Source organism: Strongylocentrotus purpuratus, unplaced genomic scaffold, assembly GCF_000002235.5.
Source record: "Strongylocentrotus purpuratus isolate Spur 01 unplaced genomic scaffold, Spur_5.0 spur5_scaffold_19, whole genome shotgun sequence".
NCBI classification, from domain to species: domain Eukaryota; kingdom Metazoa; phylum Echinodermata; class Echinoidea; order Camarodonta; family Strongylocentrotidae; genus Strongylocentrotus; species Strongylocentrotus purpuratus.
This window is the reverse complement of record NW_022145604.1, coordinates 374,613-392,030: the sequence shown is the minus strand read 5'-3', so window position 1 is coordinate 392,030 and position 17,418 is coordinate 374,613. Positions and strand designations below refer to the sequence as shown.

At 36.1% G+C, this 17,418-nt stretch overlaps 2 protein-coding genes across 2 annotated transcripts; one reads left to right on the top strand and one right to left on the bottom strand.

Annotated features, from left to right (window-relative positions):
- Positions 1–2,105: 2,105 nt before the first annotated feature.
- LOC115926140 (leucine-rich repeat and immunoglobulin-like domain-containing nogo receptor-interacting protein 2) lies at positions 2,106–4,071 on the top strand. The gene is made up of 2 exons (XM_030990655.1): positions 2,106–2,175; positions 2,558–4,071. Exon 2 carries the CDS (start codon positions 2,563–2,565, stop codon positions 4,069–4,071), a length of 1,509 nt encoding a protein of 502 aa, XP_030846515.1. The 5' UTR covers positions 2,106–2,175; positions 2,558–2,562.
- Positions 4,072–7,319: 3,248 nt separating this feature from the next.
- On the bottom strand, positions 7,320–13,878 carry LOC115918772 (UDP-D-xylose:L-fucose alpha-1,3-D-xylosyltransferase-like). The gene is made up of 4 exons (XM_030989983.1): positions 13,614–13,878; positions 10,400–10,460; positions 9,485–9,551; positions 7,320–8,715 (listed from the first exon to the last, which is right to left on the bottom strand). Exons 1-4 carry the CDS (start codon positions 13,691–13,693, stop codon positions 7,829–7,831), a joined length of 1,095 nt encoding a protein of 364 aa, XP_030845843.1. The 5' UTR covers positions 13,694–13,878; the 3' UTR covers positions 7,320–7,828.
- Positions 13,879–17,418: the final 3,540 nt, after the last annotated feature.

Below are 17,418 nucleotides of genomic sequence, written 5' to 3'. Positions count from 1 at the left end.
TCATGAACCTCACACTACAAGGACAACATTCATCCAGATTCTGAGATTGCTCATTCTCACGAAGCTTGGTGTACGCGAAGATATCGGGAAAGAAAGCGGTCTGTAATACCAGACACGCAAGTGGGGTATTTCGGTCCCCGTTCACCGAAAAGTGAGATTCTCCATTTGAAAGTCGGGTAAGGTCGACAAATATAGCCTATGTTAAAGGCGTTACTCCACCACCCAATTCGGAAAAAACTTGCCACATGCAGTATCGTGAATGCGCCCGGCACTCTGAGCGGCCGTTTTTCAGTGTATTTTCTTTTAGTGTTCTTAAAAATTCGCCGTGTCGTTTGATCAAAGAGGTACTGGGCAAGCTTACCTATTAAAGATTTGGTTCAATACATAAGACATCTAACCTTTATGTTTTAAGGTAATGATTATATTTATGCAGAAAAACTAAAATACTTGTGACAGTGCGATTATTTCAATTTGCCCTTATTATGCAGCAACATGACCAATCAAAGTTTGGTCCAGTTAACGCATGTTGGTTGGTGGTTTTTTAAAAGTTTATTTGTCCAATTAACTTCTTTATCTTCTCAATGATTCCTTTCCATCTTTCCTCATGTTTTTCACTATTATCACCTTTGTTCTATATACCTTTCGGCTGATATTATTCTTTATTTTTCTCCTTCTTTCAACATCTCTTTTCTAATTTTCATTATATATTTCTTTATTTTCTCCTAATTTTATCTTCTTTAGCAATCTTTCCTTATGCCCTTCTTTATTTTCTCCGTTCTTCTAATTTTCATCTTTCCTTATGTATTCCTCTATTTTCACCTTGTTTTATTCTCTCTATCTTTTCTCATGTATTTCTTTATTTCTAACCTTCATTATCTTCTGTTTCCATCTTTCCCTGTGTATTTCTTTTTAAACCTTCTTTTATCTTCCTTTTCCATCTTTCCTTATGTTATTCTTTATTTTCTCCTAATTTTATCTTTTTGATCTTTCCTTATGCATTCCTCTATTTTCACCTTGTTTTATTCTCTCTATGTATTTTTTTTTTCTAACCTTCTTTATCTTCTGTTTCCATCTTTCCTTATGTATTTCTTTTTAAACTTTTTATCTTCTTTTTCCATCTTTCCTTATGCTATTCTTTATTTTCTCTTCCTTCTTTCCCTCCATTTCCATCTTTCCTTATTATCACCCGTCTTTCCCTATTTTATCCTCCCTTTATATTTTACTTCTGCATTTTTCCATTGCCAAGCACATCAATGTTCTCTTCTATACGTAAAAGAAAGTAGCTAGTACTTGCTATAAAAAAAAACAATATGAAGCGAGACTTTAGACACACTGAATCCAGGCCTATTATAAATATAGGTGTAGGGTCTGCGATGAGAAGACTATGAATCTGGACTGGATATCAGATACCAGCTGGTAATCCCTTTATCAGTAACTAAGCTATGATTGACCACTGTCTCTCTCCCCATGGACCCTACTGGTAATCCCTTTATCAGTGGTCAGTGCTCCTATCAGATTATGGTAGCACCAGGAAAAGTGGTGAACTGGTGAGCAGAGCTCAAATGAGATGTTTTCCTAATGGTATCAATATATAACGTGAGAATAACACAAGTAGAGAAGACATGTGGAACAACTTCAACTCAGGGAAAACATTTTAGGAAGGCCGGGCCTTATGTAAAAGTCTGTCTCCAGTAATTGTATAATAAAAAAAGGAAATAATTTGCATTCACACATACACTCTCTTCCATACACACCAACACACACTTTTCTGTCTGATGAACATTAAGAATATAGGTTATTGCATTATTGCACTATCTCTCTATATATAGAGAGGTAAATTTATACAGGTATGTTATAATTTTTATACTGTAGGGTTCATAAGTGTTCATTTTTGGTACGCTCTGTAGAAGTATACAAATATTCAAGAGTTTCAGGAAGTTGATCCGGGTTGACATTAAAAACAAAAGTGAAAGTACGGAAATAGGCCAAATGCATGTATACCAACTGATATGAAAACGCAGGAGTGCTGCTTTTTTTTTCCTCAGTTCCAGTCTTTCGGGAGAATTCTGATGACTGCAGATCTTTTACTTATCTGTGTGAAGTATACTGTTTTTATCGTTTAATTGCTAGTTTTACTCAGGAATCTCAATTATACATCAGCTGCATTCATATTTGGTAAGTGCAAATTATCTATTCAATCATAATTAAGCCTTGATGCAGTGTTTCTTGCACTAGCTCACTTTCCATACATGAATTACCACCTCCCCAACACGCTCGACGAACCTCATAACACTTTCAGAGTAATAACAATCATAGACCTATTAAAGGAATTTTTGATATGGCATCGTGAAAGAGAGGTTCTTACCGGTACCAGGCGTTACGCAGAGGGCTGGTTTTGGTAGGTAAACCTCCCTCAATGTTTCTGTTAGTGGGCCAAAAGAAAAATGGTTGACCAATGAGCAATATCCTTAATTCGTATATAGCTTTTTTTTTCTTGAGCTACATTTTCTGAATTACAACATTACAATTAAAATGTCTTTATTTTTTCTCGTTACAGAGAAGATGATGTTACATCTGCTGGTGTTAGTTGTGAGCCTCGCTCTTTTTCCACCTTTAAATCTGAGCGGGCAAACATCTGACAATGCATGTCATTCCAGGAGAAACGGCAGTGGATGCTATTTTCGATTTGAGTATTCATGTGATGACCTACTCTTTGAATTTGATCGACGGGAGATTCTCAGAGAAGGGTCCATCCAGGAATTGTCTCGTTGTTCAGCCTCCTTACCCTCCTTAATTAATTCTTGCAAGAAATTCACAGTCTCTGGTTTGCAATACATAGAATCGGGAGGATTTAAAGGCCTCGAAAACATACAAATATTGGTTATTGAAAACCACTTCTTTGATGTGGTAGAACGCGGGATGTTAAGATATCTTGATAAGTTGGAAAATTTGGTCATCGGTAGCAACCATACCAAAATTGCCAAACTAGAGAATGAAGCTTTCGAGAATTTAAGGAATCTCAATAACCTTACACTGTCAAACAATGATATAACCGACCTTCAACCAAGTGTTTTCAAGGGATTGGAAAATGTCACTTCTCTGAATCTGGCTCACAATAAACTTCAGACATTGGGACCAAACAGCTTCAGTCATATGCCCTCTTTGGAGTACCTAAACTTACGGAAAAATAAACTGAGATGCGTGAGACGGACGGCATTTTATAACTTGCCCCACCTGAAAGAAATTGATCTCCGTGATAACATGATAAAAGTGATGGCCGAACCCTCATTTGGCATACATGAATTACACGTTGCTGTTGACTTAACTGGCAACCCTCTTCTGTGTGACTGTCGCATGTCATGGATATCTTCGTGGCTTAACGAGAGTCGAAATCATATCTATGGACAATGCCAAGAACGACAGGAGATAAAAAACCACTCTTTGTTTGATGTGTACAATAATGAAGATTGTCTTCCATTTGATATCAAGAATATGACACTACAGGGAAGACTATTACACGAGCTCCCGTGCGCAGGGGTTGATTGTACCTGGATTACACCAGATGGGAGACAGCTTTCAGAACATGGTGAACGACAAGGACCTTACTTCTTGACTAACAACGATGCTTTGATTATTGATACTAACACTGCGAACTCGTCGATCGAAGGAACCTATTCTTTTTCATATGGAAATGAAAGTGATGACTTAGTAGTTAACTTTCAGGATAAAGTAATAGATCAGGTTGGATTGTCCTTCCGGAATAAAATGATTATCATTAGTTTGTCATGTTCAGTCATAACGGTCATATTACTCTGTATAATAACTAGGTATGTCAAGATGACCAGAGTTAAACAGAGGTCAGGGTACGTTAGTGAAGAGAATAAACCATTGTTCCATCACTCATCGGAATCAGTCTTCCAAAGCTCGTATCAATCATCGGGATGGCAGAACATATCACAAGAATCACAACCTGGAGGAGAAAAATTCAGGAAGTCGCCGTCTTTTGAAAACGGCATAATTGAAAATTTCAATCATAGTGGTTGCTATAATACTTATACAGAAAATAAATGATAGAATGCCTTATGCTAATATTTCAAACAATCTGTATGAAAACATACATGTATGTTGAAATGTCCCTTGATACAGAGAAGACATTCGTTTTTAAAAGTCCAAAACTGTCAAATTCTTTTCAGTGTAATTCGATACAAATGTTCAAAAGGAGACTTGAAAGCTTTCTTCTGAATAGCGACTAGGCTATTGCATTCCCCAATCAAATATAATAATGTAGTGTGACTTTATGCAACTTTGATGTTCGTGTTACTTTGATTGTTTCTTTTTATGTATGTATTTATCATTGTTTTCCGTTTAAAAAAGATTTTTGTATTACTGAATCAGTTATTATTATTGTGTTTTCTTTATCATAACAAATAATTCATAATAATTACTTTTACAGGGGGGCCTACACCATACAAGCTCTGCTTTTTAGTCGGCCCTCTCCCTTTCAATTTCATGGTTTTTTCTAAAATTGGTCTGTATGTATGTGAATATGTTAAAATGTACTATCATTGTGAATATGAAAAATTGAAAGAGGAAACAAATGAATTGAATTGAATACTAATCTTTCATGTAACTCTTGAAAATTGAACATTCGTAATTAAAAGTTCATGTGAATTAGGGTTAATTTTTTAAAGGACTTTTTATCGTCACGCTGGTCTTGTAGGCCTATTTAACCTTTTTTCATATTGTTGAAATTAATCATGAATATTAAAATCACATGTAATGTAAATACGTGTATTTGTAATGATAATTTGAACGAGGTTTATAAATACGTACAATGTGGGCTTGTGCTGGTTATTTGTGTATGTGCAATTGTATGGATAGTTTGTGCATTGATTTGTATATGTGAGGGTGTGGGTTTGTAGAGGTGAGGGTGTGCGATTGTACGGTTGAGTGTAAAGATTGTACATGTGAGAGTGGTGGTTGGTTTGTATGGGTGAGGGTGTGGGTTTTTAGGGGTGAGGGTGTGCGATTGGATGGATGAGGGTGTGGGTTCGTAGAGGTGAGGGTGTGCGATTGTATGGGTGAGGGTGTGCGATTGTATGGATAAGGGTGTGGGTTTGTAGATGTTAGGGTGTGCGATTGTATGGGTGAGGGTGTGGGTTTGTAGAGGTGAGGGTGTGCGATTGTATGGGTGAGGGTGTGGGTTCGTAGAGGTGAGGGTCTGGGTTCGTAGAGGTGAAGGTGTGGGTTTGTAGAGGTGAGGGTGTGCGATTATATGGGTGAGGGTGTGGGTTTGTAGAGGTGAGGGTGTGCGATTGTATGGGTGAGGGTGTGGGTTCGTAGAGGTGAGGGTGTGCGATTGTATGGGTGAGGGTGTGGGTTCGTAGAGGTGAGGGTGTGCGATTGTATGGGTGAGTGTAAAGATTGTACATCTGGGAGTGTTGATTGGTTTGTATGGGTGAGGGTGTGGGTTCGTAGAGGTGAGGGTATGCGATTGTAAGGCTGAGTGGTGGTTGGTTTGTATGGGTGAGGGTGTGGGCTTATATTAATTGTTGTTTAATAGGATGTACGTTGGATGGTAGATGGGTGCGTGTGCGGATTGTATATGTGGGCTTTATATGGGTGAGAAAGTGTGTTTTTGTGACAGTATGGGTATGTATTGATATGGAAATGGGGTTTTAAGGCTGAGAATGACGGTTCATGACGGTTATATGTGACGATGATCACGTAAGCACATTATGGGAAGGTGTCCTGCAAAAATACATGACGTAGCCTACTAGAGCCTCTCTCTAAAATGAGTCTTTTCCCCATGCCTCTCATTCAAAATATGTTTGCTTGAGCCTGAAATAAAAATCTGTCAACTGAGAAACAGACAGAAAGTGGCAGCTGGAAAATTGGTTCCAAGGGCTAAAACCAAGACATATTTTTTCATGCACTAATATAATAAAGAAATAATTATTTTATATATAGGTTATAGGTTATATAGGTTTAAAATCAACCAATCTTTATCAGAGTAACAGATGATAGCCTTTTGTCCAATATAACTCTTATTCAATGAGTACGATGACCCATGATGATAAGTGAATACCTTATTTTGTCAATGTGGAAAGAATACAATAAATGTGAAGGGCCGGTCCCATCACCGATAAGGTAACTGCGTGAAGCTTATGCAGAAAACGTATAAGATATTGATGTTTCTATCAAACTCTCGCTAGGCCGAATGTACCTTCAGCACTAGCACTGATGTTTCAAAAAGTCAATAGACTTTTTTTTTATAGCTATAGCTTTCTCGATCTATCGTTATCGACGATATGGGACTTTAACACATGATCACATGACTAACTGGAGTGGCAGGATATCATGAAGCGGAAATCATCAAAGTCCACTCAAAGTCACTTGTCACGTTTAATAGGCCTGCATATTGATAAATACAGACCTTCTCATAAAAAATGGAATTCATCATAACAATTTTATGGCGATCGTATTCAGTAGTGTGCGACCCTTGAAATTAAACCAAGGTCAATTTGATGGCTAAAAATTATTACTTTGAATTATTTCATGTTTGCTAGGTTTGATTTCCCTTGTAATGTGATCGGCTGGTAACACACAATCTTAGTTTATTGTTTGAAATGTTCACATGTATCATTTATTCAGATTGTCAGAGGGGGTATATTGATTGATTGATCGATTTTATTTCATTTCATATAACAATTTTTTGCACAATAAATAACATAGTTTACAAAGTAAGTAAGGAATTTACTGGAAAGCATAGCTGTTTTTGTAGGTTCCCAATCATAAATATAATATGAACATTTCTTTCATAAATCATTTAAATTGTCTTAATAATCACAGTAAAATAGATATAATATAATAACATATTTTCATAAACCCTTTAAATGTATTTAAATAGTCGAACACAACAGATTTATTAAAAACTGATTAAGAACGCTAAAATATGGAGTTGCATGTGGGCCTATATTGTTGTCCGAAATAGAGTAATATTATCATAAATCTCTTGAAACCCCTTCTCACTCACAGAAGCCTCAAGTTCATGATACTGTTTTAAATAAACATGTTTTTACAAAATTGTACGTACTACGTCAGATATCTGAATACCAGGGGCGGATCTAGCTTTTTGGTAGGGGGGGGGGGGGTTGACCCAATGACGATGCGGAATTCTGAACCCCCGTAAGACTGTGATGTTTTCCTGGCATCTACTAACATCTACTAATACTGTGTGGGCCGGACACAATGATGGTGTTTTTCTATACACATCACATTTTCACTTGGCAGCCCAAGGGGGGGTTTAAACTCCCTAACCCCCCCCCCTCTTCCCTTGTAGATCCGCCCCTGAATAAAGCACTAGTCATTCCATTAAAAATCCTGTCGGAAGGGAAAAAAGAAAACAGAAAGTTTAGAAGCCATAGATACAATAATATAAATATATGCTATTGTTTTGTCTGAGGATTAACAGCTCTCTGATAACTCGAATTCTAAAGCTTTGAAAATCGGAAGTTGTAGACCTAAAAACTAACTATCGAATTGATGACATTATCAGTACCTATATTCACAAAGACTTTGCATTAATTAAGCACGGGCCATCGCCTCAGCTACATCGGCGAGTCGACCGGGTCCACATTTTATGTCGTCACCGTAATTGCGTCAAATTTGACCCCTGTTGACTTGTAATTTGAAGAGGTGCCCAATGAGGAGGTTTTAATTTACTTTTGTGCAATACTGAAAGATAATTTTTTGTCCCTTTATATTGTATCTTCTACGCTCATTCAGTTTCCAATTGATACAACATTGTATGTTCTTCGGATAAATATCATAAATACCACATGCTAGCATTCTTAAACCTTTCTATCTTAATATCATGTCCTTTTATCCAGTTGTTGTGTACAACGATCGGTTCTATGTTGGCATGTTTCTCTCTCCATTCCACATTAAAATAATCATTTCCATTTGGGAACTGTCTTTGATCCAGATATTTCAATTTGAGTGTATTTCGAATGGTTCTGTTACGTAACAAATGATTCAGTAGTTGTTGATCAGGTATCTCGGGTCGAGCGTGGATGCGTTGGATCCATTTTACAATTAAATCAATCGTAGCTTTGGTGGCACGGTAATACACGAAACCCGCACAAACTAAGTCCGGTTTTGTCTGGTCGTCGTAGATGTCCCTTCCGAAGTACAAATCGTAACCGTCCTCGAAGAACGGTAAGGGGTTCTTGAGCCATACCGTATCCACATCTGAAAAGAGGACGTCGGTGCCCCTTTGTAAGTACCGCAGAATATAATTGGGTCTTTTGTTAACTAAACGAAGATAGTCTTGAGATCCGAAAGCAAGATCACTGTCAGGTAAGTTGGTTTTACTCGTCAGCAATAGTTCTAGATTGATATCATTTCTCTTGGCTAGGATTTCATATGTGGAAGGATCTTCAGCTATTATAGTCACGTGGTCCCTGACGTTGCATCGCTTTAGGCTCTCAATCCAGTTCTCTGTAAAGTCCAAGAAGGCTTTGTTGGTTGTGGCCAATATGATTCGAGGTCTTGGTCTAGGCCTAGAATGGGTTGGTATAGGCTTTCTAATCGTTGAGTTTTCTCTGCATGCGTTGATTTGTAAAGGTAATCTACCATTGTTTGAGAGAGCAGCAGTCGGACTAGCCGCAGGAGCTTTGTACGGGATGGCCCTCTCTTTCTTCGCGACAGACCCTGTATTAAAGCAAATGCAATAAAACACATCTCCATTGCGTAACCTAACGAATACAAATATACGAATATATGACAACACAGAGAAGGAGAGAGGGAGAGAGCGAGCGGTATATTGCATAGAATGCAGAAGGAGAAAAAGAATATTGCAAGATAGTCCCTTAAAGGTACTTCCAAGTTTGGGGAAATTCTGCAAATTGGGTGGATATTGATTATTTCAATTTTAATATATTTGGATGCCCCTGTGTGTGTATTATAAGCACTAGTAGGTTAGCCCCTAAAAAACTACTGCTTTCGAGAAAAATAGAATATAAAAATCTACCGGTGGTCCCGGTAAGTTTTGATAAATTTCAAATAGCGCCTACGGCAGTACAATGGTAGCTGCGACCATGAAAATCTCGGAATATGTAGTTGTGATATATATTCTCCAAACAGGAATATCTAATAGGTCGATTTTAGTCAAGAAACATTGTTTAATAGCTTAACTAATATCTTGACCTTTAGAGGGAGCTATACAACATGAAGAGTTTATTATTTACAATTTCATAACTTTAGACTCGATTTCAACCGCGACAACGATCACTGAATATTGTAGGATCGTATATGCTTCCAATATGTTCATTTGAACCAAATTCATGACCTCATGCCAAAAACTTCGTATTACATTTAAGTCGGCTTCGAAAAGATGAAAAACATTTAAGCGTATTGGTTATCATTACCACATTGTCATTCTTGCATTTTTATTTAGTTTTTTGTTTGTTTGAAAACTTACGTGGTACTGCATGCCATCCAAGGTAGAAGCTTAGAACGGCGAAACTAAGCAAGAAGACGACTTTTATCTGGAAAAGACAACAACAACAAAACAAACAGATAATAACGTGTAGCCACTATTTCCAAGTTAAAAGAACCAACAAATATTTGTTCGTTAGAACCAAGTTATATCCAACTTCTGGTAATTAGAACGTCCTGTTGCTAGGCTAGTTTGGTAATTAAAATTTGCAGACAATAGCATCGTTGTCAGAATAAGGTTTAGTCATGAATTAATTGGGATTACTTGGACTGTTTGATTTGGTTAGATTAAGCAACTGCTTTAGTGAATACTATTAACTCTCAATATTTGATGTAACTTATTATTACATTAAATAAATAGCAGAAATGATAATAATGATAAATGACAATAATGATGATATTGAAAATGATAGTAATAATGATAATAATGATATTAATAATAAAGATAACGATAATAATAATGACAGTAATAATGATAACGATAATAATGATGATGATAATATTACTAATAATAATAATAATAATGTGATGATGGTTGGTTCCTTGTTTAGCCCCATCAGCATTAAAACTGCTCTTCCTGCGGGCCCTGCATTTATTATTACATAGAACCCTCGTATGAGAGTTACCAAGAGCCTTCACCAGATTACGACATGAAACTTCCTTTTATTTATATAAACACTTTTACTGGATCTTTCTGCGCAAAAAAACAAATTGTTATAATTAAAAAGAGATAGTTAATATACTACAATATTCCATGTATACCAGCGGTAATACCTAACATTAGATTTATTATCTGTTGACTAAGCTGGCTTAAAGATACCAACGAATAAGCTGGTTATTAATAATGAAAGTCATCTTATATTTGCCGATAGTTTCTTTAATCTCTAGTCGTACTTACCCCTACACGCAGTGTGTTTCTCCTCATCTTGGTCTGATTAGCAGCAGATATTCCTCTGCTCCTGGGTTTAAAACGATAAGAAAACATTGTCAGTGGAGGTTCGTTAGATAATACACGGCGAATACCGAGGGTTTCAAATAAATTATTATTGTCCCAACCAAATTATCAAGTTAACACTTGTCGCTGGATCACAAATGTTGGATCGCTCGAAAAATATTTTTCTTTGAGAAGTAAATATGCATCAAACGTAGAAAGAAATGACGAGAATAAAACTTTGAAAAATGATATAGTCACAAAAGTTTTCTACAAATTTCTGTTTTCTTGACTCCCAGATCAAGCATCAAATATCAGAGAGAATTGATTAGCTCGTGTCGTCTCTTTTTAAGCGTGTACCATTGGACTGAAAAACAACTGATCGGTTTCTGAAAAAATGCACCACGCACAATTATATCTATAATGAAGGATAATCTTGGAGTGAATTTTCGTCACAACACACCACTTATGTATGATCGATGGTTTATTTATAAATCCTGGTGTCGTGAAAACTGTAATTAGCAGCCAATGGCTGAATTGTTCACAATTTTAACGTCATTGAATGAAGCGCACATCAGGGCCCGTCTCATAAAAAAAGTTATTATTAAACGCAACTTAAAGTTGCGATTGATATCTATCGCGACTATGTACATAAGAGAAAAGAGACTAAAAACTTGCCATTTATTAGAAGACTTGCGATTGATTTGGATCAATTACAACTCTTTATAAGACGGGGCCCTAATCTAAATGGTTCGGCCAAACACCGGTGAATTATAATTCCAGAATATCTGTTCTAGTGTCCACCCACACCTTTGTGTCAACATTTGTTTGCACTCTTAATATTTATGCGCTTCGAGTGTCTCTCCGTAATTGACAAAATATTTCATTCTTTAAACACTGTGGAGTATCCTGACATTTAGTTGTCCTCCTAAATATCAAGATGGTAGCAAACGAAGGAAGAGGTGGATTTGTAAACAGGTCTGTGTGGGGGGGGGGTGCATGCGCGGCTCATCAAAAGCACCTAACCGTGTACGATTCTTAGTTTCAGACAAAAGTATAGTGGAGTTTATAGCTATAACTAAGGAAATGTGTGTTTCCTGCCCCCACCCTCCCCCTCCCCCACCCTCCCCTTCCACCCCCATACGAATCCTGAGTGGTATGATTACAATATCGAAATCGGGGCTGACCGCCTTACTGTTTTGGCACTTGAAAACGTTTTCCTCATCTGGAAAGGTTAAATAAACCTCAATACTATTTCCATGAAAAACGGTACCTTATAGATTTTTTTCTTTTTCTAGACGCGGTTCTCAACTGGAATATTAAAACGTGCCGTGTCATTTACTTTGATCTTTTTTTCTCGGACATATGACAAGTCAAAGAGTGAAGTAGACCTACTGAACCCTATATGAAAATGAAAATATAACATTATTTAAATGATAGAGTTTCATAGGTAGGAAGGAATTCCTTAAAATGCTGTGAGCGTCGAAATCGGCAGCCTAGCATAGCCGGGTAATGTTGGAGCGCCTTGAGGATCTTGAAGGTCGATACGTGCGCTATATAAGAATCCAATATTATTATTAATACGTTGCGAATGAGACTGGAAGCTATCGGAACAGGATTATGAAGTACATAGAAATTGATGTATGCTGTGATGTTTCGGTATGATAAGAAATAAAGGAAAATGATTGCTGAAGATCACTTGCATTGCTAGTACACAGCGAAATGGATATACGGTATGGAACTTCAGACAAATAGTTGGTTCAAACTGTCCTGCCATATCTAGTCATCTTTCTAAAAAATAAAAAAAAATTTGGGGGGGGGGGGGTTAAGTTTTCTTTCGGTTAAAAAGTAGGATTACTTGATACACCAGGAGAGTCAACCTGTTCGGAACGTCGAGATCCCCCCCCCCCTTTTTTTTTCCTCTCTCTCTCTCTCTCTCTCTCTCTCTCTCCCTTTCTCTTTCTCTCTCACTCCGCGTTCATTTAAGCAGTCCTTTTCAGGACTCCTCTCAGAAGAATACCTCTCGTTATTTTCCCCAGCTCTGTCCCTACTCCTTAGGACGAAATTGAGAAAACTTATCATACACTCTCTTTTCCCCACTATGCTCTTTCCAATGCTACAATGTTATAGACATTGCTATGCAAAACCTCAAATGTAAAGATCATCAGATAAAGAGAGAGAGAGAGAGAGAGAGAGAAAGAGAGAGAGAGAGAATTTTTTTTTTAATTGTTTAAACAAACATCGTTGCACCAAAGCCTTAACGCGATGATACGTGCACTGATCAAAGTACATACAAATGGTAACCAGATTAATGATTGACAAAAATAACAAAAGATAATCAACAAATAATTGTTTATATTATAACTCAAATTGTTTGATATAAATTATGATGTTTTATTTTATATTCCCGCATGACCATGCTGACATTGTTAAGTACGAATATCAAAACTTTAAAAACAATAGTTGACAAGATCTTTTATAGGGATTGAAATTGTGAATGATTTTCACAATGATGATTATGTTCTAATTATGAGATTAATTTTCGATTGATAAAATTCATTGGACTGCTGGAATTGTGACTAACTTCGATGATATACACATGCACAAAATGTAAACACTATAGATAACATTACATTCAATGAAGGAAAAGAAATAAAGTTGCAACTAAATTCGATTATTTAGTTATTCAGTATAAACATGAACGAAGCTTAAAACCTAGTATTGATGAATTAATTCTGATCATTGAAGTACTACATTATGGATCTGCAATCGATTCAAATGATACATTCATTTTTATCAAATGCGTCCTAAGAATAATTATTACGTTCAACGTGTTTGTTGATCTGCTAGAATTAGATTCGAGTTTGATTTTGATAAATCACTTATGAATGATTAATCGAAAAGCAGTTATTACTAACATTCTTTAATCTGCTATAGATCTTCAATACTGAGTATATTTGATTATTCAATGTACATATAGGGCTATGCACTCACAGCATAGGAACAATAAATATTACAATTCATTTGATCTTTCGAATTAAAATTGCAGTGTGAGAAAATAATTAAAAAGCAGTCAAAATAGCAGCAATTAATTCTCGGTAAAAGATTAACAAAATTGGCCAAAAAATATTTTCATTTTACAACCAAGTCGATGAATCACCTTATATTGTATACGTCTTACCTGATGTTCTCCATCAGCCTCGCATTCATATCATACTGTGTATAAAGATCCAGGAAGTTGTCGTCGTCATTTCTGCACATCTTATAATGAGATCTTTCTCTGTTGTTACATTCAATTATAAAGGTATCATGGTCTGTCCAGTCGATGTTGTTGTTTGCATAGTTAGTAACTATCGTCCAATGTTTGCTTGTTTAATTGATACTAGCCTCATACGCACACTGCGTAATACGTTATTCTCATTCCCCATCCCGCAGAATTATAATCAAACAGTAGCAAAGTTCACTGTGTGACTCGTTGAGATGAAGTACCAGTGTAAAGGTCATATCTTCTTTCAAGTTTCCTCACTCAATACTTGGAAGCTAGGGTTGGGGCCAATTAAAGTACCACTCGCCCACCAGGGAACTAACTCTGGAGTGGCTATTAAAGAGCCATATTTTCAGCTCCTTTCATTGAAAAACTATATGTAGCGATCATTGGCGAAGCTAACAGGTGGGGAACTACCCCCTGTTAAATCGATAGGTGACGGGTGAAAGACAGGAAAAAATGGAGGGAGAGAGAGAGAGAGAGAGAGATGGATGGATAAAGAAAGAGGGAGAGAGAGAGAAAGAGAGCGAAAGAAAGGAAGGGGGAAAGTAGAGAGTGATGCAACATGAAAAGAAGTTAATACCAACCCCCGTACAAAAACCAAAACCAAATTAATCGTTTTCCTTGTTCATTAACATCTCATCTGCATAATACTACTGATGCCCCTCCCCCGATTTTTACGCCTCTTATACCCACGATAAGCTACGACACTGGTATTGATTGTTAATGAGGACCTCATTGAGAATATATAAAAACTAATAGCCAAAAGGCACACAGAGAGAGAGAGAGAGAGAGACAGATAGGGAGAGAGGGAGAGAGAGCTAGCGGAGAATGAAAATGCAAAAGATAGTAAATTCAACTGATTAACAATAATTATAATAATAATGATACTCATAGTAATAATGAGAACAATGATAATGATAATGATGATAATGATAATAATACTGATAATAATGATGATAATGGCGAACATAATTATTATAACAACAATAATTTTAAGAATGATTAAAACGATTTAACTACCCTTCATGACTTAAAATTTGCTCTAAAAACCCATCTCTTTCTAAACAGTGCTATGTAAGCATGTTAATGTAGCGTAATAATTTGTGTTGTTTAAGTTTACTTTATTGTAGTTAAGAAAGTTATATTTTTGTGATAAATAATGTGTACAGCGCCATGAGCGTCAGAGCCTGGCGGATACCGGCGCTATATAAATATCCATATTATTATTATTATTATTATACAAAAAGTGTTTTAAGACATTTTCACTTTCATCTTCATTATCATAACCATGTATTTCAAAAATCACCCCTCCCCCACCCCACCACCCCCCCCCCCCCCCCTCACCGCAGGTCATCACGGTACGACGCCAGCACTTATTGTGGTATCCCTTCTTCTGCATATTTCTTACTGAATAATTCTTGTTAGTGTGTTTGTTACATTTCGTTTTAATGTGAACAGCACATCCAAAGGAATCCACTTATATTTGGATGTCACCCGACCTTTGATCCAGTGGACTGGGTTATCACTGCTGATGTTCAAGTCCACATTTTAATTTTCTTTTGTGAGATTCAGATTTAAGATACAATTGTTATCGATTGTGCTTTTATTTGAAGTACTTATGGTATGGGTCGGAAATACAAAAGGGCAATTATTGAATTACACGTAGGCCTATCACTAGTGTCAATGACAATTTCAAAGAAGATATATAACATATAGAGGGAGACATAGCCAGTGAACATGGTAGCGTGTTTAATTTCTCATCCGCCGTGTTTATTTTTGATGCATATAAATCTCAAAGGGCATTGGTACTTAATTTGTGACTAAATTATAATGGATGTTAATTCTAGTAGTGTTTTCTATAAAAGGAGAGTAGACATAATTTATTGACGAGTTTTCATGGGAATATGATAAAATACGAGTTTTTTGTGTCCATGTCGCTGTATAAATTTATGTCCGTCTATTCCGCTCTCTCTCTCTCTCCCTCCCTCTCTCTTTTTCTCTCTCTCTCTCTCTCTCTCTCTCTCTCTCTCTCTCTCTTTTCATCCTCTCATTTTCTCATTCTGTCTCTCTAGTTTCTCCTTTTCTCTGTCTGTGCCTCTTTACCCATCTCTTAATCCTTATAGGGAAAGAAGGGAAGACAATGGTTAGAGATCAATAATAGACAGAGAGGGGAGAGAAAGATAAAGACCGTGTGTCGACATTGTATAAAGGTGGAAGATGGTGGAGGGAGGGTTTGCGACAGAGAAATAAAAAAAAAAAAACAAGAGGATAAATGACTTCTGGTAGTTAGTTATCTTAATCAGTCAAATTTGTATTACTACCACCACGAATAAAGTAGGCCTTCATGTTAAGACCTTACTTTGGAAATAACAAAACTTTGACGACATTAAAGTTTTAATTTTGTTTATCGTCTAAGAAAGGGGTTAGGGGATCGAAAAAATGAGATTTAAAATTTGTATAATTCAGGGTATCATCGGCATCGTGCAACCTTGTTAAATGTTTACAAAAAATGGATTTAAAACAAGTACCTGTATTTTATATTTTCTTAAATTTTTCTTTGAAAAGACTGATAATTTAGAGTATCTCCTTACTATTATGACTTTGCATACAACTATTAAAGATAAAGACCAGTTATGGGAATGCGATTGCATTGTGAAAAAAACGTTGTGGAATCGATCAGAAAAGGTTGATCATCTAGCATATAAGTATTAGTGTGTACTGCTAGGTTCTGGAATCATCAAAATGATAAGAAATTTGGCCCAGTCTTCGTAAAGTTACAAGCACTGTACACAGAAAGATGTATATGGGACTACGCACACGTGCGCGACATGTGCGTTTATCTCTCACACACCAATAGATAAATTAATTTACCAAATATATTAATTAGTAGGCGGTTTCCCGGCAAAAATGTTATCATCATGTATTAGTCAAAACATATTCTTTCACATGATTGGTAATAAGAGCTTCCATTTCATTTTTTGAGATTGGGTCGTTTCAAATACTGGTCTTTACCTTTAATACTAACTTGTATTGTATTTATTAAACTTCATTGATGTAGGCCTACATCAATATTCTCCTTATAAATATATAAATCAATTTAAAATGTAATGTAACAAATCAATATTCTGTATTGATATAAAGACAATGTCAAGGAATACTTTACTATCACTAAGTGGATCGTGTTTACAAAATACACTAGATATCAAGTTCCAGTACTATTAGGCCTACGTATGACGTAGTCGCGAGCTTCGCGTCATGAATAATTCATATGGCGTTTGAATTATTAATTGAAATTTCCCTTCATTTTAGTAATAAGAGGTCTACATTCACGATTTTCCCATTTTAATCTCGCGTCATTACAATGTTTATATTGTAGATTCATCATAGACAACTTATAATAATAATAATTAAACGGTGCTTAAAAGTTTTTTCCACCGAAGTCTCTCAGCGCTATAACAAACAAAATACAATGACAAACACTTACATATTAAACAAAAATCACAAATAAACCTAAAAATTACAATACATATGAAATATACATCAACGTGAACAGCATTAGATGATGGGAGTCTATACATACATATTGACAAGTATGATTAAATATCAATAGCACTCGCAAAATTAACCATCAATCAACTGCATCTGAATAAAATTTGATGTTGATGTCAGTCAGAATATCATAATGAGGTCGCTTTATTCTGGTGTGGTAGAGCATGCT

Coding starts and splice junctions, on each gene's coding strand:
- LOC115926140 (XM_030990655.1), top strand. CDS start 2,563: ATGATGTTACATCTGCTGGTGTTAGTTGTGAGCCTCGCTCTTTTTCCA.
- LOC115918772 (XM_030989983.1), bottom strand. CDS start 13,693: ATGTGCAGAAATGACGACGACAACTTCCTGGATCTTTATACACAGTAT. Junction 9,552..10,399: donor GAAACACACTGCGTGTAGGG/GTAAGTACGACT, acceptor TGTCTTTTCCAG/ATAAAAGTCGTCTTCTTGCT. Junction 8,716..9,484: donor TGGATGGCATGCAGTACCAC/GTAAGTTTTCAA, acceptor GCTTTAATACAG/GGTCTGTCGCGAAGAAAGAG.